At 39.6% G+C, this 24,445-nt stretch overlaps 3 protein-coding genes and 1 non-coding gene across 4 annotated transcripts; 2 read left to right on the top strand and 2 right to left on the bottom strand.

The window, feature by feature from the left end:
- The first annotated feature begins 404 nt into the window (after positions 1–404).
- Positions 405–11,733, top strand: LOC143893122 (transcription factor MYB74-like). Its single transcript, XM_077398106.1, has 5 exons — positions 405–667; positions 1,458–2,210; positions 6,103–6,211; positions 11,358–11,475; positions 11,582–11,733. Exons 1-5 carry the CDS (start codon positions 405–407, stop codon positions 11,731–11,733), a joined length of 1,395 nt encoding a protein of 464 aa, XP_077254221.1.
- Positions 11,734–16,079: 4,346 nt separating this feature from the next.
- LOC143887025 (uncharacterized) lies at positions 16,080–16,723 on the top strand. Its single transcript, XM_077391154.1, has one exon. The coding sequence runs from the start codon at positions 16,355–16,357 to the stop codon at positions 16,706–16,708; it is 354 nt and encodes a 117-aa protein (XP_077247269.1). The 5' UTR covers positions 16,080–16,354; the 3' UTR covers positions 16,709–16,723.
- A 1,494-nt stretch (positions 16,724–18,217) lies between these two features.
- On the bottom strand, positions 18,218–18,306 carry TRNAY-GUA (transfer RNA tyrosine (anticodon GUA)). Its single transcript is given in 2 exon segments — positions 18,218–18,253; positions 18,270–18,306. It is a non-coding gene; the product is annotated as a tRNA-Tyr (tRNA).
- A 740-nt stretch (positions 18,307–19,046) lies between these two features.
- Positions 19,047–23,278, bottom strand: LOC143879244 (uncharacterized). Its single transcript, XM_077381519.1, has 6 exons — positions 23,153–23,278; positions 21,609–22,101; positions 21,407–21,518; positions 21,251–21,325; positions 20,552–20,662; positions 19,047–19,539 (listed from the first exon to the last, which is right to left on the bottom strand). Exons 2-6 carry the CDS (start codon positions 22,094–22,096, stop codon positions 19,243–19,245), a joined length of 1,083 nt encoding a protein of 360 aa, XP_077237634.1. The 5' UTR covers positions 22,097–22,101; positions 23,153–23,278; the 3' UTR covers positions 19,047–19,242.
- Positions 23,279–24,445: the final 1,167 nt, after the last annotated feature.

The following is a 24,445-nucleotide window of genomic DNA, read 5'->3' as shown; positions in this document are numbered from 1 at the left end:
GGGTCCTATTGGTTGTTTTTGTGCTCTTTATCTTAGCCCCTACTAGTAGATCATTAATTTAATTAATATACGTGTTAGGGGTTGTTCAGCAATTGTTGAAAAACATGCTTAATTTGGGAATAGGGTCACTATAAGTCTATAACATCGTACGTAAGAGAGTGTTACTTTTTTGGTTGAGTGGAACTACGTCTCGCATACACAATGTCATGTAATTTCTACGACACTACCCTATATATAAAGCTGGCATTAGTCAGGTGAAATTAACACACTGCAGATCCTTCTTTCTTATATACCACCATCCAAGGTTTGTTTGAGATAAGCCAAAGAGGAACCTTCTCATTTCTAGAGAATTTTCATAACTTTCATTTGAATTAATGCATCCTTTCTACATTTATGCAGGAATAATGGGGAGGTCTCCTTGTTGTGATGACAATGGTTTAAAGAAGGGTCCTTGGACTCGAGAAGAAGATCAAAAGCTTGTGGATTACATACAAAGAAATGGACATGGAAGCTGGAGAGCACTCCCAAAACTTGCCGGACTGCACCGTTGTGGAAAGAGTTGCAGACTCCGATGGACTAATTATCTCAGACCCGATATCAAGCGAGGCGGATTTTCCGGCGAAGAACAGCAAAAGATTATCCACCTTCATTCTTTCATGGGGAATAAGTAATTTTTGCTATATCTTTTTTGCATATCCATTTTTATAATGGTAAAGAATTTAATTAATAGAGAAAAGAAACACGGAAAGAAACCGATGATTGATATAATCAAATAATACAGGGAAACAAATAAAACCCATACGTAACACAACAACTGATCAAGGAGGGAGAAAATATAAAACTTCCAACTCCGCCCGGGGTAACCCCCTCCTGAGCTAGGCTATGGGCCTCAGTATGGATTTGTTTCAGGTGGTAGAGAACCGGGCGGGTCAAGGATTGTTTCAAGCAGAGGTGTGAAAGAGTATTGTGGAGGCTGTCCTTCTGACGGAACTTGTTTGATGGGGAGATGGAGAGGGTAGCAAGACTTCTGTTGGCGTCTTGCTACATTAAGGGGCCGTTTGGATACGCGGATTTTAGAATCTTGGATTTCCTCAAAATTGTAGTTGGGAGACGAGAGAAAAAGGAGACTGACTGCTTCACTTCTCTTTAGAATCTTGGATTTTAAGTAAGACATCCAGGTTTTAGAAATATCTCCCACATACTCAGATTTCTAAAACTTGAAACATGGGATGATCTCCTACTCACTTGCTGACGGAAAGAAGCGTGAAAAAAATAGAAAAAGATGGCTGGTCTCATTTTCTCGTCTCACAACTACGATTCGGAGGAAATCCAAGATTCTAAAATCCGCGTATCCAAGCGGCTCCTAAAAGATCTTTTTTGCTTTATCCAAATCTTTACTAAAACAGTCAAAAAAAAAATTGACTTGTATTAATTTTCTATTTTGCTTGGCATTGCAGGTGGTCAGCTATTGCTAGCCAACTTCCAGGGAGGACGGATAATGAAATCAAGAACTTTTGGAACACCCATTTGAAGAAAAAGCTCCTTCAAATGGGGATTGACCCAATAACCCATAAGCCAAGAACTGATCTTGATCTCATTGGAAGCCTTAGTCATTTGCTCTCAAACTACGGCAATACTATGAACCCTTTGGATAATGCTCTCAGATTACAGGTTGATGTGGCAAGGTTGGCCAAAAACCAATTTTTACAGAGTTTAATACAAACCATAACTGGTAATCCTCTTCCAAATATGGAAGCAATTAGTCTCATGGGCATGCCTGCCTTCTTCAATTTCCATTCTAATGAAATACTCCATTCTTCTGATAACCAATTTGACGGACTTCTCGATGGCTCGATCGATCTTGTAAATCATGACCCCATCCCAATTCTTCCCAAATTTTCAAATATAGAAATACCACAACCACGAGATGATTATCAAACATTTGTTGAATCATGTTTTCGTTCAGAAATAAATGGATCAGTGTCAAATCTCAGCTATGAAAATACCCACATGGATGGCTTATCTGCCATTAGAACTGCACATCCTATTCCAACATTGGTTTCAGCCTCTCCAGAGCTTGTGAGTTTAGATCAAGTTTATGACCAAATCAACCCAACTACCCATTCATCCATCTCAACCACTTTCGACTCTTGGAGAGAATTCAATCTAGATACTCAAGCAAGTGATCATTACTGGACAGATATCACTGGGTAAGCAATTTTTCTTTTCTTATGGCACTTTCTTAATTTCTGGGGAGATATATAAACAACTGAAATGTTAGAATATGTTGTTGGGTGTTATTTTATTCTCTCAATTTCTTGTTTTAGATGTTTTTTGCATATAGGTTAACATATTCTGCCATTTCTGCAGCCAGGCATCTTCGCCTTCTTGGCGGATCGAATCATAGCGCCTATTTTCTGATTATTTTGAGTAAAGGATCCTTTTGTAAATGGAAGATTATCCATTCATTTTTGTTTTAAGATCTGGATTCAGTAACGAAAGCTGTAAAATAGGCTCATATTGTACAAACGATCCACTACATGTACAGTGTTTTTTAAAGTATTTAATGCAGAGTTTGATCATTGTCTACTCTAATCTTTCCATACACAGAAATAGAACTATTTTAGCTCTATTCATCCATAACAGAGCCCATGGGATTAAAAAGTAAGAGGGTAGTTGAAACATGAAAAACAGTATATTATTTGAAAATTAGTTAGTTATGGGTCGTGACAAGGAAGAGAAGCTGAAAAGGACCTGTTTCTGGAATTAGAAACTTAGAAACTTCTCATTAATGACTGAAATGGTTTGACCATTGATAAAAGACAAGCATCTCACTAGCCTCTAACGTGGACAGTTAGAAAGCCATTATCAACCTGTGTCCAATGTGTTTGGGATATTCTTCTCTCATATGCTTTTTGACAGTAACATGAAACATCAAATAAATAAATAACAAAGAGCACTATTTCATAGGTGGTGATATCTCCTCCACAACCAGTTTTTGATAACGGCGAGATCTCACTTGTTCATCCCGTTATCAAATATTAATAACCTGGAAGAAAAGAAGAACTAATTATATTTTGAGTCTTAATTTACATTTGGTTGGTAGTTTCAACAATTCAACTCTATTGACCTAAAGGACCACTGTACAGTCCAAAAGATACTCTTGCCCTTATTTTTATTTATCTTTTCAATTCCCCACCGATTGCTTCTGTAACTCGGAAGAGGCAGAATAGGAAGATGAAGGTGATGGAAAAAGAAGAATAGGGGCCAAAAAAATGAAAAATAAGAGGAAGAAGTGTTGGGGGTTCCACGCAAAAGCAAAGATCCCTCCTCGTAAAAGTGAATGGATGTGGATGGGTTTATAATGACTCGGGCACCCTCCCTTAAAGGCCGGTGAGTACCACCCAGGTCCCAACAAGTGGTATCAGAGCTGGGGCGTGGTAACCCCGGTGCACCCTCGAGGATGGAGAAAATTCCTCGGGGAAGATCTCGGTAACCCCAATGTACCTTTGAGGACTGTGAAATTCCCTTAAGAGAATGTGAACGTTATATCACCAACATTGTCACCACGACAAGAGTCATTTTTGTTTTGTTTTGTTAGACAACTGTTTGATAGAGTTTATTTGAAGTAGGTAACTAATATAAGATCGTTTCTTATCTAAGATAACTGAAGGAGACAGTCTTTATCTAGATTAGCTAGATGTGTTATTGTTTATTGAAAACTACAAGTACAATAAATAAGAGAATTAATCTCTTTATTGAAGCAGATTTAAAGGATTAGTAATGTGATAATTGATTTTGGTAATACAAGCTTAAGAATGTTGTGTGTCCGTAAAGTACAGAACTTTACTTAAACTAATTAAGATTAGTTGCAAAAAAGGGCATGGCAAATGTGCAAAAACACAATAGTCAAATTACTTTATGTGGTAATAAGTAGGGATGCAACAGTGGATAAATAAGTTGTAGACAAGTGCATGGAATTTGTTCAAGAGGAGGTCGATGTATTGACAGGGTTCAGTCGGAGTCTCAGGCAATAGCACATATGATCAAACAATGTATTTAGCAGCCCTAAAATGCCTTGGGTGCTGTAAAAATAAGGGAAAATTACATTTACACCCCTCTAGTTTCTGACACATCCACTTCTACCCCTATAGTTTAACATCCACTTCTACCCCTATAGTTTAAAACTTGACAACTACACCCCATGTAGTTTCAATTTGTATAAGGTAGGCCCCCTCAGTTGACGGTTCGTCCACAGATTGAAGGGTTAGGATGATCCGATTGAGCTGACTTTTTGGGCACACCCTATCTATGTCAGGGCCCATCAAATGAACGCTTTGGATCATCCAAACAATGTGGGCTCATACCCGAATCCAAACACTACCAAAAACACAGTGGGCCCACATTGTTTGGATGATCCAAAGCGTTCATTTAATGGGCCCTGACATAGATAGGGTGTGCCTAAAAAAACAATTCCATCAGATCATCCTAACCCTTCAATCTGTGGACGAACCGTCAACTGAGGGGGCCTACCTTTTACAAATTGAAACTACAGGTTATCACGTTTTAAACTATAGGGGTAGAAGTGATGTGTCAGAAACTAGAGGGGTTGTAAATGTAATTTTCCCTAAAAATAATTATATGAATGGGGAAGATGAGGAATAAATTGGGTTAAAAGGGTAAAAAAAAAAAATCTTATCAAGACAGAAATGTGACTAATGACAATAGAACTGATCATGTGCTTAATTATGCTAAGTGGTAGGATTACAATAGTCTTAATTCTAGGCAATTAGATGGACAGTGGTGATTGAAGAACATGCAGGTTATTGAACCTAACTTCTTAGAGCAGTGGGCTGAATGATAGAGAAAGAATTGCTATTCAATAATAAAGACAAATAAGTGAAAGTAAGTAAGTTCAGTCCTTCCCCTTTGCAGTCCAAGTTGCTAACGAATCGGTGAAGAGGAGAAGGATGAAGGTGGGTCTTGAAGACCCTGTTTGAAGGCTTTTAGATGTTGTCCCAGCCGTTGCCCCGGCGTGACATGGAAAAAAATGCAGAGAAATAAAAGAAAAAGGGAAGAAAATGGTTGAGAAAAGAGAGAAAGCTTGTAAATGTTGTAGTTGTTTTCTCGTGTGAGAATGTTGTTCTTAGAGAGGACCCTTGAATGGGTTTTTATAGAGGGAAGATGGAAGAAAAATAGCTGTTTGGGGATCAATCAAAGGATTTTAAGGGTATTGAAAACCGGATTTGGGTGAGATTGATACGAATATATCTTTTTAGCCTTCTATTTTCATCTTAGTATTTTTAGTAGTTTTCAATTTATATTTACAGCAAGAATGTTTTTAGTTTCCTTCTTCTATATTCAGTAGATTTTATAGTAGTTGTCTTATTCTATTTTCAGCAGGAGACCGTCTTTACGATAAAAACAAGTTGTAATCTTGAAATAATAATTAATGTTATCAAAATTAAAACATATTCTCATGAAAGAGTATAATAAAATGGGATTTAGGTCTGCCACAAGTGTTTTGTTTGTTGTCCAGATCCGATCGGTAATAACTATGGATCCCATGATGGAATATAAAGGGAAATATTTTCAGCACGGCCCTGTTTTGATATTTTTTTTGTTTGTGGGAAGAATATAAAAGGGGTGCAACTCGGGTCGGGGAGTGTACTTGTCACGTTTTGAAAGTCAGGGTTAGAGTTGAATGTGTCAGAAGCTAGAGGGGTGTAAATGTAATTTTCCCTTTATTTATTCATCTCTATTAGATAAAAAAAAAGGTACAAAGTTTTATTCTATGTTGTAATATGTATGTTTCAGGTGTTTGCATGTCATCATATATTCCAGGCATAGGTGAATAGGATGATACTGAGATTGTTCATCAGTTGGAGGTGATATTTCAGGTTCTGTTTTAAATAGAGTTGGAGCTTTGTATTTTGTAGGAATTTTCCTATTTGAATGGTTTAATTGTGTTTCTCCTAGATGCTTTTGGAAAGGTTGAAGTATGAAAGACATAACTGGGGTGGGTCTACATCAAAAGTTGAAGACTCTTTCTTTGAGGAAAATGCAGCATCTGCCTGATGTGTTTTCTCCTGGTTTTGATAGTTGGCTAGAGACTCTTACTTTACTTAACATCAAGAGTTTCTCCCTTGATTTGGAGTTACTTCAAGAATTATCACAGAGCATTTTGGTTGATGACAAAGAACTTTATATGGTAAGGTCAACGAAATTAACTTCCTCTTCCATTGTAGCGGCTTTTTATAGGCTATTTACAACGACGTCTTCCAATTTTACACCCTCTGAAATGCCTCTTTTTTTTCTGAACAAGTGAGCTTCTATAAATAAAAACATCACGCCAAGGTGGGCCACAACTATACCAGAGTCGCCACGTAGGTTAGGGCCTAGGATCCATAAGTGACTCTGTGAACTAAGTCGGTGTTCCCATAAGATCGGGTCCGTTGCTTAGTTACAAAAACGGAAGGTGTTAGGCACCGTTCTCGCCCAATTAAAATCCGTCTTTATATTTGAGAGTTTTATTCACTTAAATGCTATCTAAATGAGGTTATAAGTCCAAAAGATGATCCTAAGTGCTTCTAGGAATGTCCCACGAAATTGATTATGGAAGAACCATTGATCGGTTTGCCATGTATTTTCTCATGGATTCTGTATGGGTCCTTGACTTTTTTTCGATCAATCTGTGATGGCGACCATTATGATTTGTGTTGGCTTTCTACCCTACCACAGTCCGAAATGCCTAGCTAGAATGCCTAAGTGCTTAGCATGAGACTTTAACTGCCCGAGTGTGGTTTGATAATGCTTGAGAATTAAGAATTGGTCGGATATTCTAGGTGCTAAGTAGCGTACTAGTTCCTATATGCCTAGTATGCTATTACTAGAATGGTCATAGAATTAAGGTAAGGGAACCTAATGAGCCGAAGCTAGGGCTTGGGTTTGAGATGTGGTTTACGGATTATGACTAGTCCTAGGATTAGCTATCCTTGGATAAGGTATCCTAGGTTTAGGGTTCCAAGTTAAGGGTTCTAGGTTTTGGGTTCTAAGACAAGGTATCCTGGGTTTAGGTTCTCCTAAGCTAAGGGTTTTAGGTTTCGAGTTCTGAGATAAGGGACCCTAGGTTAAGCTTTCTAGGTTTCAAGTTCTAAGATAAGGGACCATATGTTAAGGGTTCTAGGTTTTGGGGTTCTAGGATAAGGTATCCTAGGGCTTGGGTTCGAGGATAAAGTATCCTTGGTTTAGGTTCCAGGATAAGGTACCCCGGGCTCAAATTGAACTGGGTTGGGATTGGGTTCAGCCTTAAGAGCTTTGAGAATTGTGTTTGGTTAATTTCTAATTCAGGTGGACTCAGACGGGGGACTCTGGTTGTGAAACTGGGTCATTCTGATACACTCTCGAAGCACTCTGGTGTTCTCTGGTTCATTCTAGGAGCTTTTCAGTGTATTCTGGGGTTCTCTGATGTACTCATTGTCATTCTAGAGGGACTATGGATCGACACATGAAACTCAGGGGGACTATGGTTTGCTCTAACTCTGTAGAGACCCCATTTTGACCTACCCCAAATTTCCCAAAAATCGAATAAAGTCCCGAAATTCGAGTCCCGAAACTAAATTCAAAGTCTCCCAGAATCACGCTTCAAGTTCCCGAAACCAGTTCCAGAATATTCCGAAACCAATCTTGAAATTCCCGAAACTGAGCCTAGAGTGCGAAAGAACCTAAGAGACCCAAAAGTGCCTATTTGCAGCCCATTTCCGAAATATTTTGAAAGCCCCAGTATCCCTAAACCCCATCGCTATCCTTCGTTCAATTGCCTCGACCTTCCCTTTCATTTTTTCACGAATTTACAAAAAATTGCAAAATACCCTTGGGTATTTGGTATTAGCACTCCCTCTTCGAATCTCCATGTTCAAATGATGTTAATACGATCCTATTTTGACGCTTTTACTAACTCATCTTGTCTTTTGTATGCCTATATTGATTCCTTTACAGGAGGAGAATTAAAGAAGAAAAGACAAGTTGGGGCTTCATAAATATCAAAATACGGTTGTGCTAATATCATTTCCCTAATTAAAAGAGGCAGAAGAGGGGTGAAATATCAGGGTAAGGATGTGCCATACCAGTCCCCATTAGTGTACAAGAATAAAAATAAAAATAAAAAGAACATTTGCCTCCCACGACTCTTACCTAGACCACATTCCCATGTCTAAAAGAGTAGTCACTAAGGGTGTCAATTTTGGCTCGGGCTCGGAAGCTCGCTCGAGCTCGGCTCGAATCCTTAACGAGCCGAGCCGGCTTGCCAGGCTCTTTAAGCTTAACGAGCCGAGCCCGATTTAGGCCAGGCTCGGCTCGGCTCGACTCGTTAAGGCTTGTTAAGAATTTAATATATTTAAATATATATATTATATATTAATATATCGGAAACGTTTCAATTAAATGGGAAACGTGAAATGGTAATGAATAGAGCCTTTATGGCCAACGGCCACGGATGGTGCCTTTCAAAAAGTTGTATGGGTCTTGAATATTCATTAAAATAGAGGAGTGATATATCCGCACCTGTTTTTTTACTTGGGACAACCCCCTCTAATATATTTATGACTTCTCTTTTACACTTCAGGAGGCCGTCCCAATAAAAAAGGGCCAAATATAGTATTCCCATAAAATATGATATCCGCCCCTCTTTTAACTCGGGACATCCCCCTATAGTATATTTATAACTTCTCTTTTACACTTGAGGGGGCTGTCCCAACAAAAAAAGCGCCGAATATATTATTTCCCTTAAAATATGATAAAGTATATCATTAATTTTTAAAATCTGCATGGGGTTTTTGGTAAATTCCCTTATGCTCTGTATGGTTGCTAGGTTTTTTTTGGTCCCGGGAGTTGTGTGGGAGAAAAAAAATACCCTAGGAGATAGGTGGGAAAAAAAGAAGTCCTAGAAGTATCCTGGTAAAATAAAATCCCATGTTTGGTTATGTGGGAGAAAAAAATACCCTGGGAGATATGGTGGGGAAAAAAAAAAACCTTTGTTTGGTTGCTTGATAGGTTGGGTAGAAAAAAATTCTTCTCAAGCTTATTTTTGGTTCCTGAGTTTATTTTTGTTCCTGGGGCTATCTTGGGATGGAATGAAAAGGCAATCATTACAAAAGTGGGATTAAAAAATTCACCCCACAAGTAATCATTACAAGAGTGTGATTAAAATAAACCTAGTGCTAAAAGGCAACCAAACATGGGATGGGACCAAAATTTAACTGACTCTCCCACAAAACTCCTAGGAACGAAAAAAACGCGGCAACCAAACAGAGCATTAGCCTTCTTAAAGAAACCCGTAGACCTAAAAATCGAATTGAGAGCTTGCTTTTATAAGCGTGCATTTTGGGAAGAGGATAAGGCGGCCACTACTTTGGAAAGAGGAAGGGTTTTCCTTGATTTTCTGTTTCACGGGAAGAAGAAGGAAGGGGTTTTGCTGATTTTCAGATTTATTTGAAGGAGAAAAGGATGATCCAACATGATCCTGCAAGAAGAAAAATGAGAGGAAGAATATGCCCTAGACTGATGGTGTGTTTGCCTTTTTTTCTTACAGAAACTACTGCAATAATGTATGATTTTTTATATTTTTCTTGTAGAAAATGTTTCCAAGACGTTTCCCCAAATTTTAAGACACGAATCGTTACCGTTTCCGTGGAAATGCGTTTCCCACTCTGCCTAAACGTTTCCGGTAACATTGATCCAGGAGTAAAAGGGGGAGGCAAAATATGTCACTTCATTTTTGGAACCCCATTTGTTACTTGGACCACCCCCCATAGTGTAAAAAAAGTAGTCAAATTACACTAGATAGGGCTGTCCAGGGAGGTTGAGGGGTGTGAACTTAATATAACCCAAGCTTGGTAAGGCTCGCGAGCCTGATTCGAGCCCGAGCCGAGCTTTTGAGCTTAACGAGCCGAGCCGAGCCTGGCCAAGCTCGGCTCGTTTACACCCCTAGTAGTCACAAACACACTTAGAAGGGGCTGTTCTGGAAAGAATGGAGGGTGGCAAAATGAACCACCTCTCCAAAAAAAAGGGGATCAGATCTGATTTTAAGAGGGGGCATTCCCATTTTGGGGAGAAAAAAAACAGGGATAATTACATTTACACCCCCTCTAGTTTCTGACACATCCACTTCCACCCTATAGTTTAAAAAGTGACAAATACACCCCTGTAGTTTCAATTTGTTTACGGTTTGCCCCCTCCGCTGAAGGTTCGTCCATAGATTGAAGGGTTAGGATGATCCGATGGAGCTGATTGGATTCGGGTATGGGCCCACATTATTTGGATGATCCAAAGCGTTCATTTGATGGGTCCTGACATAGATAGGGTGTGCCCAAAAAATCAGCTCCATCAGATCATCCTAACCCTTCAATTTATGGACGAACCTTCAGGGCAAACCTGAAACAAATTGAAACTACAGGGTGTATTTGTCACTTTTTAAACTATATGGGTGAAAGTGGATGTGTCAGAAACTAGAGGGGGTGTAAATGTAATTATCCCAAAAAAAAATCCGTAGGGAGAAAACCCTAGCCACAAAGAAGGAGGGAGGTGGAGACCGGATCACCATCTCCGGCCAAGCCGTTGCCGCCGGCCTAAACCATTTTCCCGCCTCCTCTACACATCCGACCACCCTTTCACCACCCCCACTATCATCCTTCTTCTCCTTCTACCTTCATCCTAACCCTAATCAAACCCCATTTCTACCCCTTCCTTCACAGCCACATCTCCCATTTCTTTATTTCAAAACCCTGTCACCACCACCACCATAGCCATCTTCTCCATCGAGCCTTCACCCCCACTATCATCAAACCCATTTCGGATCTTGACCAAAACCCATTTTCAACTCCACCCTCACCATCACTCCTTCGTCTTCTCCGGCCGGATTGCTGGAGCTCCGGCCAACATCACTACCTTCTTTCACCTCCACCCTCATTCCATCTTCTACACCCCTCTCATTCCCCATCTACACCATCAAAAACCCATCTACAGTCATCTTCCCTATTACCCCCAGCAAATGCAAATCTTTTTGAAGCCTGCATGCACAGATGTACAAGCCCTGATGTACAGACACTGGAATGCTTCACAATCATTTCACGGGAACTCCGAAATGTTTTAAGAACATTTCTCCTATATCTCAAATGCATTTCATGAAGTTCCCTAAATGTTCTCAATTTTCCAAATGTACTGAAAACATATTGTTTCTGCTTCCAAAATGGCATTTCTCAAGGCCTCATGGTGTTTCCAGAATGTATGTTGGTTGAAGTAATGAAGTACTGATTGAGAATATTTTATAACCTTTATTTGAGATTGCACTCTTGAAACAGATTTACAACGACCGTAGACTATTTTTCGGAGGTGGGCCAGGTATTGTTCCTAATGATAACTTTGGGTCTGTATATTCATCAAACCCAACTGCCGATAAAAGGAGCAGTCACACTAAAGGTATACCATTGTGCCATAGCCCATTCAATTCTAAATTGCCTTCACTTTGGCCACAAAGGTTTGACTAGCATATGACTTTCTAAATGGCTTCATTGTGTTTATTTAGATGTGATATTCAATGCTAATATGGTTCCATCCACTTACATCCAAAAATCGTTGAACATCAATTTCTTATGTCAAACTGTAATCTCAATAATTCTTTTCTTTGCCTGTGCTTCCAAATCCAGGTCATTCCTATATGCCATTTGGGCCATCTAATGGTACTCATAAGCCTGGTCTGCATCCAGCGGGATTTCCTGTACCATGGATCCCTCTTCCACCTTTTCCTGGTGGTCCACATTCTCAACCATATGCAATTCCTGCCCGTGGAGCTGTTCATGGACCCATTGGAGCCGTTACTCAAATCATCAACTCCACTGAAGATAATCCCCAAATTATTACAAAAGGTACCCTCATCAGCTACATCCGCAGCTAAATCCATAACATGATTCCCAGCAGCACCAATGATGGGAACTCCTGGAGGAGGATCCACAACTAGAAAAGCAGGAGGAACATCACCAATGATGGGAGGAAAAAGAGGAAAAGCAGCAGGCTCCACAACTGGAAAAGCAGGAGGAACACCAGAGACTGGGGAATACCAACACCACCGTAGGGAGCATAGGGAGGATACTGGGGAACACCAACACCACCGTAGGGAGCATAGGGAGGATACTGGGGAACACAACACCACCGTTGGGAGGATACGGGGGAACACCACCGAAGTAAGGGCCGACAGATGATGGACCAGCCGGGAAGGAATAAGGAGCATCACCACCAAAGGATGGAGGAGGCATACTACCGTACGAAGGAGGAGGTACACCACGACGAGGTGGTACACCACCATTGGGAGGATACCGAGGAGGCATACTACGGTACGAAGGAGGAGGTACACCACGAGGAGGTGGTACACCACCATTGGGAGGATACCGAGGAGGCAAACCTTGTTGATCTCTAGCTTTGTTTCTCCTCATTTAAACTCACAATTTCTCCATGGCTTCCCGTTTATGGATTTGCGCTTCTCCTCCTTCATCCTTTGATGGTGGTGCTCCTTATTCCTTTCCGGTTGGTCCATCATCTGTCGGCCCTTCCTCCGGTGGTGTTCCTCCGTATCCTCCTTACGCTCCCGACGGTGGTGTTGGTGTTCCCCAGTATCCTCCATACGCTCCCTACGGTGGTGTTGGTGTTCCCCAGTGTCCTCCCTATGCTCCCTGCAGTGGTGTTGGTGTTCCCCAGTCTCCTAATGTTCCTTCTGCTTTTCCAGTTGTAGAGCCTGGTGCTTTTCCTCCTCCTTCTCTCATCATTGGTGATGTTCCTTCTGCTTTTCCAGTTGTGGATCATCCTCCAGGAGTTCCCATCATTAGTGCTGCTGGGAATCATGTTATGGATTTAGCTGCCGATGTAGCTGACGAGGGTACCTTTTATAATAATTTGGGGATTATCGTCAGTGGAGTTGATGATTTGATTGTTGGTCCAAATGATAATCCATAGGCATAGTTGATGATTTGATTGTTGGTCCAAATGATAATCCATAGGCATAGGATTATTTTGTTATATGATTGTTATATGTTTTGTTATATGTGTTTGAAGAATAGCTACACACGTGTTTATCTTTCTCTACAAGTGTATTTTGTCTTTCCGTACAAGGGTTTATCTTCTTTATTTTTCTTTTGTTAGAAGATCAGTTACAACTAGAGGTGCAATTTGGGTGGGGCCAATTGAGTTTTTGTTAAACATTAAATTGAAACCAACCTGAAGCTAACCCAATTTATGGTAAGAGCTCAACCGGAATCCCAAAAAATAACCCGATTTGCACTCCCAGTTAGGATCATTCCACGTTTGGATTGCACGAAAAACATTTCTTGAGGAAAATTTTTTTTTACTAAAATTTATTTGTTTTCACAATTTAAATGAAATTGATAAATTCTAGGGATATCATTATAAATTGAAGGTCCTTAAAAACAAAATATGAACTTGCTAAAATTGCTTTTTTCATGTGCAATCAAAAATGGAAAAGCGTCTGCTTTTTGAAAAGTTTTTCTTTGCCAAACTTTTTCAGAAAATTCCTGCAATCGAAAGAGTGACTTAGGCCTTGTTTGGAATACAAGAAAAGCATTTCTGACTGGATTTTTTTTCCATCCATGATTCAGAGGGAAATAATATGATCATGGTTAATTTAGAGGGATATTATCATAAATCGAAGGTTCATCTAAGTAAAAATTGAATATGGTTTGTTTAAGTTATATTTTTCCTGAGTTAAAAAAGGTGGAAATTTTAGGAATATTTTTCCTTTCCAATCTTTTTCAGAAAACTCCTGCAATCCAACAGAGCCTAAGAGAAAAGTTTTTTTGGGGGCACGGACTATTTACTAGGGCTGCAACTCGAGCCGGGTAAAACCCGACCTGCATCGACCCGACCCGAAAATAACCTGGGTTGGGTTCAGGTTTCATGGGTTTCGGGTCGAGCCGGGTTGAGCATCCAAAAGCCCGCATGAATCTCGGGTCGAGCCGGGTTTGAAGGGGCCCGACCCGACCCGATCCGAGTTACATAAGTTATAGTATGTACTTTTTTTCTTCTTCTATTGTTAGTTAAAAGTTAAAAGTGAAAACCCACGCACCCACTGTTATAGTATGTGAGTGTAATTTCTGCTTCTATGAGTTGAGCTGATTCAAGTGTTTGATTCAGCATTGTTTGATTGTAATTACAACATTGTTTGATTACAACATTGTTTGATTCAAGTGTAATGTGAGTGTAATTACATCATTGTTTGATTCAAGTGTAATTTCTGCTTCTATGAGTTGAGTTGCTTTGCCAAACAAGAGTTTTCCTTAAAAAATTGCGTCAACGTGAAAAAGCCCGACCCGAGATTTATCATGGGTAGGGCCGGGTTTGGGAATCGTGGGTTTTCCAAAAAAAAATCCGACCCAAGATATTTCTCGGGTAGGGTTGGGTTCTCCAAAACCTGACCCGCCCGACCCGAGTTGCAGCCCTACTATTTTACCTTTGGTCTAACAAAAGAACAATTGAGATTGCTCAATGATTCGGCCTCCAATATATTTATTTGCTCCACCTGCATGGAGTTATATCTACTTATAATGGGCCCTGCCCTGCCCTGCCCCCACATGGCCAGTTCAAATCATTTTACATGGAAAAACGTGTAAAGTGAAAAAACTGTCCATCCCAACCAACAAGGTTGAGCTTGCCATGGGTTTGGACGCTCCAAACTTTTGCCCATATCATATGGCATTATCGATAGCCAAATAAAGTTTGGGAAATGATATCTACTCCAAGGTGTTTCGATAAACACGCTCCACTTGTTTGTCGTGTAGTAGATTTGAGAGGATATTACGGTTCTAAAACAGCTCTTTAAACCCTTTAAATACTACACGACAAACAAGTGGACCGCCTGTTTATTGAAACACTTGGCGCATATATCATTTCCCTAAAGTTTTCCCTAAATTAGTAGGGTATAATAGACAGGGCAGCAACTTGAGCCGGGTTTTACCCGACCCGACCCGAAAAAAGCCTGGGTTGGGTTCAGGTTTCTCCGGTTTTGGGTCGAGCCGGGTTTGAAGGGGCCCGACCCGAGTTACTTATGTATTTTTTTTTTCTAAAACAAACTTATGATTTAAAACAAGTAACCCACGCACGCATGCAAATACGCAATCATAGAGACACTTTCTTTCCATCTTCTGTTCGTTTCCCACTTCCCTCCTTTAGCTCTTAGGGCTTCAACTTTCAACAAGAGAGAACCAAGGAGATCTACTTGGCTCGGCTCTGCTACAAACCTCAGTTCACACGATCGATGGTGGCTGTGGATTTTGAGCCCACAAATCAGCTCTCTTCCTTTTGAAACCCTAATTAGAGACCCTTCTCTGATTTCTTGTTCCTTTAATCTCCTTTTTCTCCTTTCTCATCTTCTTTTCTTCCCTCTCAAACCCTCACAAATTCTCTCTCTCTCTCTCTCTCTCTCTCTCTCTCTCTCTCTCTCTCTCTCTCTAAACCCTAATTCTTAGATCGATTTCATCTAATCTCCCTCTGATTTTCTCAAAACTCTAGAAAATTACACCATTGTTTGATTCAAGTGTAATGTGAGTGTAATTACAGCATTGTTTGATTCAAGTGTAATGTGAGTGTAGTTTCTGCTTCTATGAGTTGAGTTGCCTTGCCAAACAAGAGTTTTCCTTAAAAAATTGCGTCAACGTGAAAAAACCTGACCCGGCCCGAGATTTATCATGGGTAGGGCCGGGTTTGGGAATCGTGGGTTTTTCGGAAAAAAACCCCGACCCGACCCGAGATATTTCTCGGGTAGGGTTGGGTTCTTGAAAACCTGACCCGCCCGACCCGAGTTGCAGCCCTAATAATAGATAAGATTTACTTATTTTGGAACTCCACGAATTTGGAGAGAGGTGCAACTTTGGCAAACTCTTCCAACTATAGCCATGTATATATTTATTCATGCTTAATTCTCTCTCTCAAAGTAACGATTTAGCATTGTTGTCGGATCACATTTCCTTTTTGTTTTACTAACCGTTTCATTTTGCCAGCTATTGTGATATCATCTCCAACAAAAACAAACTGCAAGATAACCTACAAAAACCTCCAAAATCCATCTCTCCTTCCCTTTCCCTTCACTACCATCAAACCCATTCCATTCCTTCACAACCTCACCCTATCTATTCCTAATCTCTCCCTTTCTTGAAATTCTCTTACAAGAATCCATTCCCATTCTCTTTTTATTGGTGGGTAAGCTGGGGTTTGGCGGGGACCCCTGTTGGTTTATTAGATAAAGAAATTCATTCCAATTCTCCATTCCCATTCCCATCGTTTTCCCGTAAAAACCATGAGTTGTTCTTGCATTCCGTGCCCGTCTTTGGAGAGGACCAACTCGGACCCGGCGCTCGAAAGGTTGGACCCACGGCGGGACAGATGGAGGCATGGGGTCGTGGAGCGGAGGTGGTCAGGGACCATTCCGTATACACCATATGAGATAATTACGAGCGGATCGTCGGTAACAGATTTCGGCCCTGCAAGGAAGGGCCACCGGAAAATGCATAGCAGCATCGGTGCTATGACCTGCATAGAGGAGCGGGCCTCGGTGATGACGGCCGAGCCACAGTTGCTGCGGAGCTCCGGCAGGAGGAGAGATTGGAGCTTTGAAGATCTTAAGAAGAGCGCGGTTGTCCTTAGCATGTGACTAAAAGGGAGAAGAAAAAAGTGTAAGAAATTTCAAATTCTGTGGGATTTGTTATTTTTTGTTTATGTTAGTGTTTGTTGTGTATTCATTTAAAGGTGAGGAGGACATTAACTATGTATCTTTGCATGGAATTATGATATATAGTCTTCATTTTTTTTTAATGGTCTGTGGAAATTTTGGGGGTTGTTCTTAGAGGTACGTTATGTTCATTTTAATTCGCTCATCTATCTTAGGGTTGCAACTCAGATCGAGAGGGTCAGGTTTTGGACCATATGAGAAATTATCTCGGGTTGGATTGTGTCTAATTTTTTGTGGGAAAACCCGAGACTCATAAACCTGATCCTACGTGAGATAATTTCTCCGGCTGGGTCTTTAGTTTTTTAGATTACGGTAGTAACTAATTTCAAAGATCGTAGAAAACAAAAAAATTCACACAAAAAATCTGTAAATTTATGCCAATATAAATTTAGGAAGGAAACTATTTTTTTACATTGCAAATATGATCACCTCAATGAAAATAGTTATATCATTATATTGGAAAATGATTTGTCAGGTTATTCAAGAGATATGCCTATATGAGTTGGGTTGGGTTTTGCCTTTCATTTTTTTTTCCTCTTTTGGGTCAGATTTTTCAACCTAAAACCCTATCCAACCCAAGAACCATGATTGCTAAACCCGGCCAAGTTATTTTTGGGTCGGGTCGGTGCGGGTGTCATTAATTAATCTCTCTCTCTCTCTCTCTTCATGTGTACGGTGATATGGTTTAGAGATACTATTGGCCATCAAATCCTGCGTATTTCCCAGGGTCTCAACTCCAATCGGGAAATTTTAAACATTTGAATTTGTACTATGAGGATGTTGCTTAAGCCATTGATTTTTTACATATCTGAATTTTGATACTGAGATTTCTACTGGAGCATTAATACTGTGGACAAATCTTCTACATTGTAGAAAAAGAAAACAAAATGCAATGGATCAATATTTTACTAATAAAATACATTTTTTATTAGTAAAAGGAGGGGCACACCTCGTTCGAACGAGGTAGGCCCTGAACACTAGCGATTGCCTTTCTTCTACTTTTTATAGACTTTTCAACTTCTGTTCCTCAACGTCTTCTTCTCTGTAGAATCTGTATTTTTTCCGCCTTAGTATTTAGAATCATTAATTTATGGTGCAAGATAGGAAACTAGCCATTAACACAATGTCAATAAACCATATTAATGGTATCTATTAAGGGGAAAATGCCGAATGTTTAGGGATTCTGTTGAAGGTATTTAAACAGAAAGATTTTTATCTCTAACGTAATGCCAAGCTGTTAGTTTTAAAGTAAAAGGAAACGGCCGATTATTACTGCCATCTATTAACCGTAGTCCAAGAAGGGAATGACAGCTTGGCGTTAAATAGCCAATCGATACCCGAGTATCATCAAGCGGCTGATGCTAGCATTCCTCTTTAATTAATTACTGGTTAAAAGAAGGTAATAACCCAATAAAAAAGATAAAGCGCTTATCCGACCTGCCGGATTCGAACCAGCGACCTAAGGATCGTCTGTTAGAGACAACTACAGTCCTCCGCTCTACCAACTGAGCTAAGGTCGGTTTCTTGTCATGTACGTCGTGTATTCACTATTGAAGGCGCCTAAGTAAAAATTGAATATAATTTGTCCGAGCTATCATTTTTCATGTGTAAAAAAGTAAGAACTTTTAGAGATATTTTTCCTTCCCAATTTTTTCCCAAAAATTCCCGCAATCCATTTTGGGCTGAATATTTTCGATGTTGAGGCATTCTTCTTGTTGGGACCCTGGTAGAACTCAACCCTAAAAGCTAGCCGTTAAAGGGAGGCTGCCCGAATCCTTGTAAGCCCACCCACATCCTTCAACCTTTCCGATGTGGGATCTTTGCTTTCCACACAGAAGCCCCAACAATCTCCCCCTCCACATGGAAGCAACGTTGAGAATCTCGTCCATCCACGAGGGTGCAATGTGGGAACAACGAAATCTTCCTCGAGGGATTTTTCAATCCTCTGAGGTATACTGGGATTACAGAGATCTTCCCTAAGGGATATTTCCATCCTCGGAGGCTAAACCGGGGTTACCACGGCCCAGCTCTGATACCACTTCTTGGGACCCGGGTAGAACTCCCCTTAAAAGGTGGCCTTTAAGGGGAGGGTGCCCAAATCCTTATAAGTCCACCCACATCCTTCAACCTTTCTGATGTACCTTTCTGATGTGGGATCTTTGCTTTCACATGGAACCCACAACACTTCTTTAGTGATTTTCGGTGTTGAAACATATCAGTATTTCCTTGGATGGCTTATCATACACATCTCAAATCACAATACAATCACAAACCCAAGCCTTTTTTTATCGCAAAACAAGGATGGAAAGTGTCCTGGTGAAACATAAACAAGCCTTTTTTTATCCCAAAACAAGGATGAAAAGTGTTCTTAAGCCGTTTTAGTGAAGCACCGATGATCAAGTCATTAGCAAATCCTTTCCTTCACTTTTCACCCCTTCCTTCTCTATCCCATCACTTCATGACATGCCTGCCTTCATTGACTCTTTACGTCGCGTAGTTGTAGCCTTCCATGGCCCTCTTAGCAGTTTGTTTATTGTCTCTTTAGCGCTGCTGCGTATCTTCTTCGGGGCGCTTTTTTCAATTGTCTCAATTTTATCTTTTCCTGATTCAAACACCATGGTCTCTTTAGCACTGCTGCTTATCTTCTTTGGGGTGCTTTTCTCAATTGTCTCTATTTTATCGATTCCTGATTCAAACATCGACTTGCTCCGATGGTGGCCGAGATGTGGAGACCTTGGACGAGTTGAGGGGATCTGCACAGCATATGTGTAACCAAATTGGTAGATCAGAAAATAATCTCAAGCTTGTTAATGTGTTGGTTTCTCTAGAGAACAAAGACACGGGTATATTTAGGCACTTCCACCCAAGCTAGTATCAAATTAATAAGACCAATGATATGGATGGACGAGCTCGATTTCAGCTTAAAAAGAAGGGGTTAATTTGTCTTCTTTTGCACGGATGCAGAATGATATATTTTTTATTTGTTGTGCATATGTCTTGTATTCAGACGGTAATTCAGCACCGTGATCAACTAATGTGCGCAACACACACGGATTGAGCTGCGCAGTTAGCTCAGATAAAAAATTCAATTTTCGATTTTGCGCTAAAGGGTATTTGGGTAATTTCCTGATGTAGTAACATTAATGTATATAAGACATTAGGGTCACAAGCAACAAGGTTTTTTTGTGTTTTTCTATGCCAAGGAAAAAAAATAAAGTTTTGTAATCCTAACTGAAATAGGGAAACTCTTCTCTCATGGACGTAGGCACACTGCTGAACCACACAAATCTTGTGGTGTTTTTTTTTGGTGTGTGTGTGTAAGTTTCTTGCATCTCATCTTAACGTAGGCTTGATGCACATTGTGTTTGATCCTACTTTGAGAGATCAAAGATCTCTCGATTTAACATTTTTCCTAAACCTTAGAGGCTTACGCCGCCCTTGGGTATAAAAAACCTATACAAATTATTTACATATAGTCTTATACTCAAATGATTTGAAGTTAAATACAATTAGGAAGGGCGCCCTTGCAAAAATCAGCTTCAAGGGCGCCCTTATTGGTTAAATTCTGATAGTGTGGTGCCGAAAAAAGTGGATGGCGCTTTAAAACGTGGAAACCGTGTGACTTTGCATGATTAAAAAAATGAAAGTTTTTAAAATTATAATTGCTTTTCATAGTAGTTTAGTGTAAGCATTTTTTCTCCATCACACTTCATAATATAATTTTAACCCCGTTCAAAATGGATGTACCACCTGCAACTAGCTTACCTTCTTTAGTTCAGGCATTGGAGGAGGAGCTTTTTGATGATAGAAGCTTGGCAGTGGTGTTGCTTTAAAGGTGGAACTCTTCTTCAGCTTCATTGCTTCCAATTCTTCTTTCTGGATAATTTCATACAAATTTAAAAATTAGTCATGCCTCCAAAAGCGTATACCATCTTTGGAAAAAGTATTTTGTGATTAGAAAGGGAAAATAATAGAAATTGCTAACAAGAATGTGAGCAAAGATAAAATGAGTTCACATTCTAAAGACCAAAGTGAGTTGAGACGCCTTAATTAACTCAACTGAATCGCGGAGCCGAGACTCGATAGAAACTTTAGGAGTTAAATGTTCCTCAAGTAAGCCTACATACCTTATTGGGCTTATATTGGGTCACACATACATTGTTAATCTATTACCATATCTTCACCATGAATACATGTGGCTAAGGTGTTTCCGGCTCAAAACGTTATTATTCAATAACTGTCTATGAGCTGGATTGCTCTTTTCTATAATCAAACATTCTCTAGAATCCAGTTTTTATGAAAGCCAAAACATGTGCTAGGCAAGTCCATCAAAATTCTTACAGAACCCATGCAAGTGCAGCAAAAGACATCACGTAAGGGTGAGGCAATTAATATGTTTCTAGTCTGCAGGCAAGCATTTGAATGTGATGTTAGCAAGAAATTATGAGGAATTTCAAATTGTACCTTGACTATGGAATGCGATTTCTTTGTGATTTCAGCCTCCTTCTCATGATTTTTCTCCTTCATTTGGTTTCCTGACTGCAAAACACAATAGCAATCGATATCATAATCTTTGTTTGTGAAAGAAGGCATGCATTCATAATAAAACTAAAATCCTACCTCTATTCGTTTCTCCATACGCTCGGTGCCACGAAAGGTGGATTTAGAGGCGGTAGTTGCAAGTTTCAAATCAGTGCTTCTTTCAATTCTCATTGAAGATTGCATAAGGATCCTGTGTTATTGAAACCTCTTGTTAAAACCCAGTTTTTTTTTAAGCTTTGTAAGTCTATTTGAGATAATAAATAGTGTTTATGAGACTCACTTGGAAGTAGCAGATTTGGATAGGTTGGGACTTGACTTGTCTAAGCCTCCACGTCTCTCTCGAGACATTCTTGTCTCAGTTGCCAGGGAGAAGGGCTGAGGCACCGTGAGTTTTGGCTTCTGATTCTGCTTTGGAACCACTTTTGGTTTTTGAGAAGAACGCACTTGCTGCTTCTCAACCTTTGTTTCTCCACCCTTTTCAGCATCTGAAACTCGGTTCTGAGTCTGCGTGAGAACTACGTTGGTTTCTCTTCCCTCCTCTGATCTTTCTTCCATTGTACAGTTCTCTAACAAGTGATTCTGTTCAAGTTTGCATCCCTCCTCTGTTTCTTGAGTGGTTTCTTCGCTGTTTTCGGGGTTTTCTTTCTTATTCTCTTCTTGTAGATGGTTTTGTTGGCTATCTTGCGAATTTTCTTCCAAGTTTTCGGGGTTTTCTTCCTTGTTCTCTCCAGCTAAATGGATTTGTATGTTTTCTTCTTTGTCTTCCATTTTTCCTGCAATATTTAGGATGCCAAAATGGAGGAAAGGAATTAAAGCCAAACAAATAGAACCTCATGTTAACATATTTATTTATGTCTAATTTTGGATGGTATATAATTAGTGGATGTCGATATATGCCTATGGGTTACTATTAAATAGTGGATAAACTAATTAATAATATGATGCCCATGAATTATGTTAGACTTTTAATGAACTTTCATAGCACAATTTTGGTTTTTGTAAGAATCGGACTGTAGAGATTATTTGATCAGTAAAGAGCAATTCAGATTGTCTCATAGTTGGTTAGTGATCAATAAAATTTGAACCGGGAACGCCTTAGCCACCCCTGTTCACACTGAAAAGGTATGATAATAGGTTAACATTGTATGTGTGGGCCTGATCTAAGCCCAACAGGGTCAGTGGCCTTATTTGAGGACCCGTAGACCATAATATGAGAACTCTAGGGTTTCCCATTGAGCAATTATAAATATGGGATTAATCCCTACTCTTTCACACATAATGTTCTGATTTCTCCCATTGGAGTACACATAAGGAAGCATGGATAGAGTAGAAGAACACCCCAGGTTTTTTTGTTTTGCAGAGGATCAGAATCACCCCAGGATTGAGAAATTACTGTAGAGAAATTTACATTTATAAGGTATTTAATAATTAAAAGAAGTTTACAGTCGTAAGGCACCTATATAATAGCTACATAAACCTTTACATTAGAAGGCTTTAAATAAACCAGGCTGAGGGAAATGATATCGCCACCCTTTTCTCTTTCTTACTATTTACATGAGTTGCAAGAACAAATCTAAAGCTCTTTTAACTATTAAATACCTTGTAAATGTAAATTTTTATCCTCAAGCAGTGAACCATTCTCACAGAAACCATTAGAGGGGATATCAATATTTCACTTTTGATAGTTACTAGAAATCTTATAAAAGTAATCTCACCATAGATATTAAAAGACTTAAAGAAAAGTTAGGCATAAAAGAGACTGTGAAGTGAGTGAAAATAAGAAAGATAAAAAGAGTTGAGAGAAAAGCATGAGAGGAATCTCACCGCTTGTTTCTCCCCCGTTGCGCGCTTACAAGTAGAACAAAGGCCAACGTTCTCAGCTTCTTGTTATGATATAATCGGACGTAAAGCTTTGTCTAAATTAAATTTAAGATCGCAGTTGGAGTCCGGTCAAATGCCGGCTAAGGCATTTATAATAGTAGAAAATATATTTCTTAATCGCGACTCGGTCGTTTTTTTGAAGGGTTTTGAATTTTTTATTAGAGCGGAAAATGACATCTTTTGACGTGATTAGCGGGGAGATTTCGCACCTTGGTCATGCCACGTATCAGGGATTGATATAGATGAAGCCGGCTAATTTCCATTGGTTAGGTTGGATGGTACTTTGATTAGAAGAAAAAAGTATGGTGGGGCCACTTATTTAGATGATCTAAACCATTCATCTCTATGTAAGATGATCCTAACCCTCTCTTGTGAGAAGTTTTGACTTGGGCCCCCTGAATTTGGTGGTTTAATTAGCATAGAGAGGATTATTCAGTGAGTGCACACTAACATGAAAATTACTCAACCAGACCATTTCTCCCACTCAATACTAGGACTTTAATAATTAATATAGATTATGAATAACCATCGACTAGACCATCTCATAACAGCCAGGTTTTTGTTACTATATGGTCTGCCGAATAAAGGATCTAGATCACTCTAATATCATGTGAGTCAATGATATATTATCATTCCCACTAACCGTAATAGCAAGCTAGGGTTTGTTTTATCTTTGGGTAGATTTGCTATCTTTGATTCAGTTTTCGTTTTTTATTTTGAAAATCGATTGCGAGGCCAAAACCAATTAGCGAGTCCAAAACCAATTGGGAATCCAATAATTGGTTTTGGCCTCGCAATCGATCACCAAAGGGCAAGGTTATTCTTCAAATATTTGAGCATTTTCTGTTGAAAATTAAAAAAATATTCCGGCTTGTCGAATTAGAACCAGCAATCTCAAGGATCATGGCTAACTACAGTCCCCCGGTCTACGAAATGGGCTAAGGTCAGTTTGAGAATAGATTATGAAAAGACAGGTTACTTATCCATAGAATAGGCTTGAGAAGTGAATCAAAGGTCTATTGTTGTTGGGCTCTTTCAGAGTAGTACCCCAAAGCCCGAGTCAGAATTTCTGCCAACTTGTAAAGAAAAGTTGTGATATTTTAAGCGATTTGACTTGATCTGGAACGTGACTGAAGAATTAATTAACATGACGGATAAGTTTAATGATATTAAGTTAGGGAAACTACAGAGAATGAGTATAGAACTATGGCAGAGCAGCGAACCAGCTACTTTTTT

The sequence above is a fragment of the Tasmannia lanceolata genome, unplaced genomic scaffold (assembly GCF_043159265.1).
Source record: "Tasmannia lanceolata isolate RefF3 unplaced genomic scaffold, GAP_Taslan_0.1 ptg000002l, whole genome shotgun sequence".
NCBI classification, from domain to species: domain Eukaryota; kingdom Viridiplantae; phylum Streptophyta; class Magnoliopsida; order Canellales; family Winteraceae; genus Tasmannia; species Tasmannia lanceolata.
Note: the sequence above shows the minus strand (reverse complement) of the source record. Positions and strands in the feature narration are given on the sequence as shown.

Excerpts from the sequence above, each read along its gene's own strand:
- LOC143879244 (XM_077381519.1), bottom strand. The coding sequence starts at position 22,096 with ATGGAAGACAAAGAAGAAAACATACAAATCCATTTAGCTGGAGAGAAC. Across the intron at positions 21,519-21,608 it reads TCCAAATCTGCTACTTCCAA|GATCCTTATGCAATCTTCAA; the intron begins GTGAGTCTCATA and ends TCAATAACACAG. Across the intron at positions 20,663-21,250 it reads AATCGCATTCCATAGTCAAG|AAAGAAGAATTGGAAGCAAT; the intron begins GTACAATTTGAA and ends GAAATTATCCAG.
- LOC143893122 (XM_077398106.1), top strand. The coding sequence starts at position 405 with ATGGGGAGGTCTCCTTGTTGTGATGACAATGGTTTAAAGAAGGGTCCT. Across the intron at positions 2,211-6,102 it reads TACTGGACAGATATCACTGG|TTGGCTAGAGACTCTTACTT; the intron begins GTAAGCAATTTT and ends TGGTTTTGATAG. Across the intron at positions 11,476-11,581 it reads AAGGAGCAGTCACACTAAAG|ATGTGATATTCAATGCTAAT; the intron begins GTATACCATTGT and ends GTGTTTATTTAG.
- LOC143887025 (XM_077391154.1), top strand. The coding sequence starts at position 16,355 with ATGAGTTGTTCTTGCATTCCGTGCCCGTCTTTGGAGAGGACCAACTCG.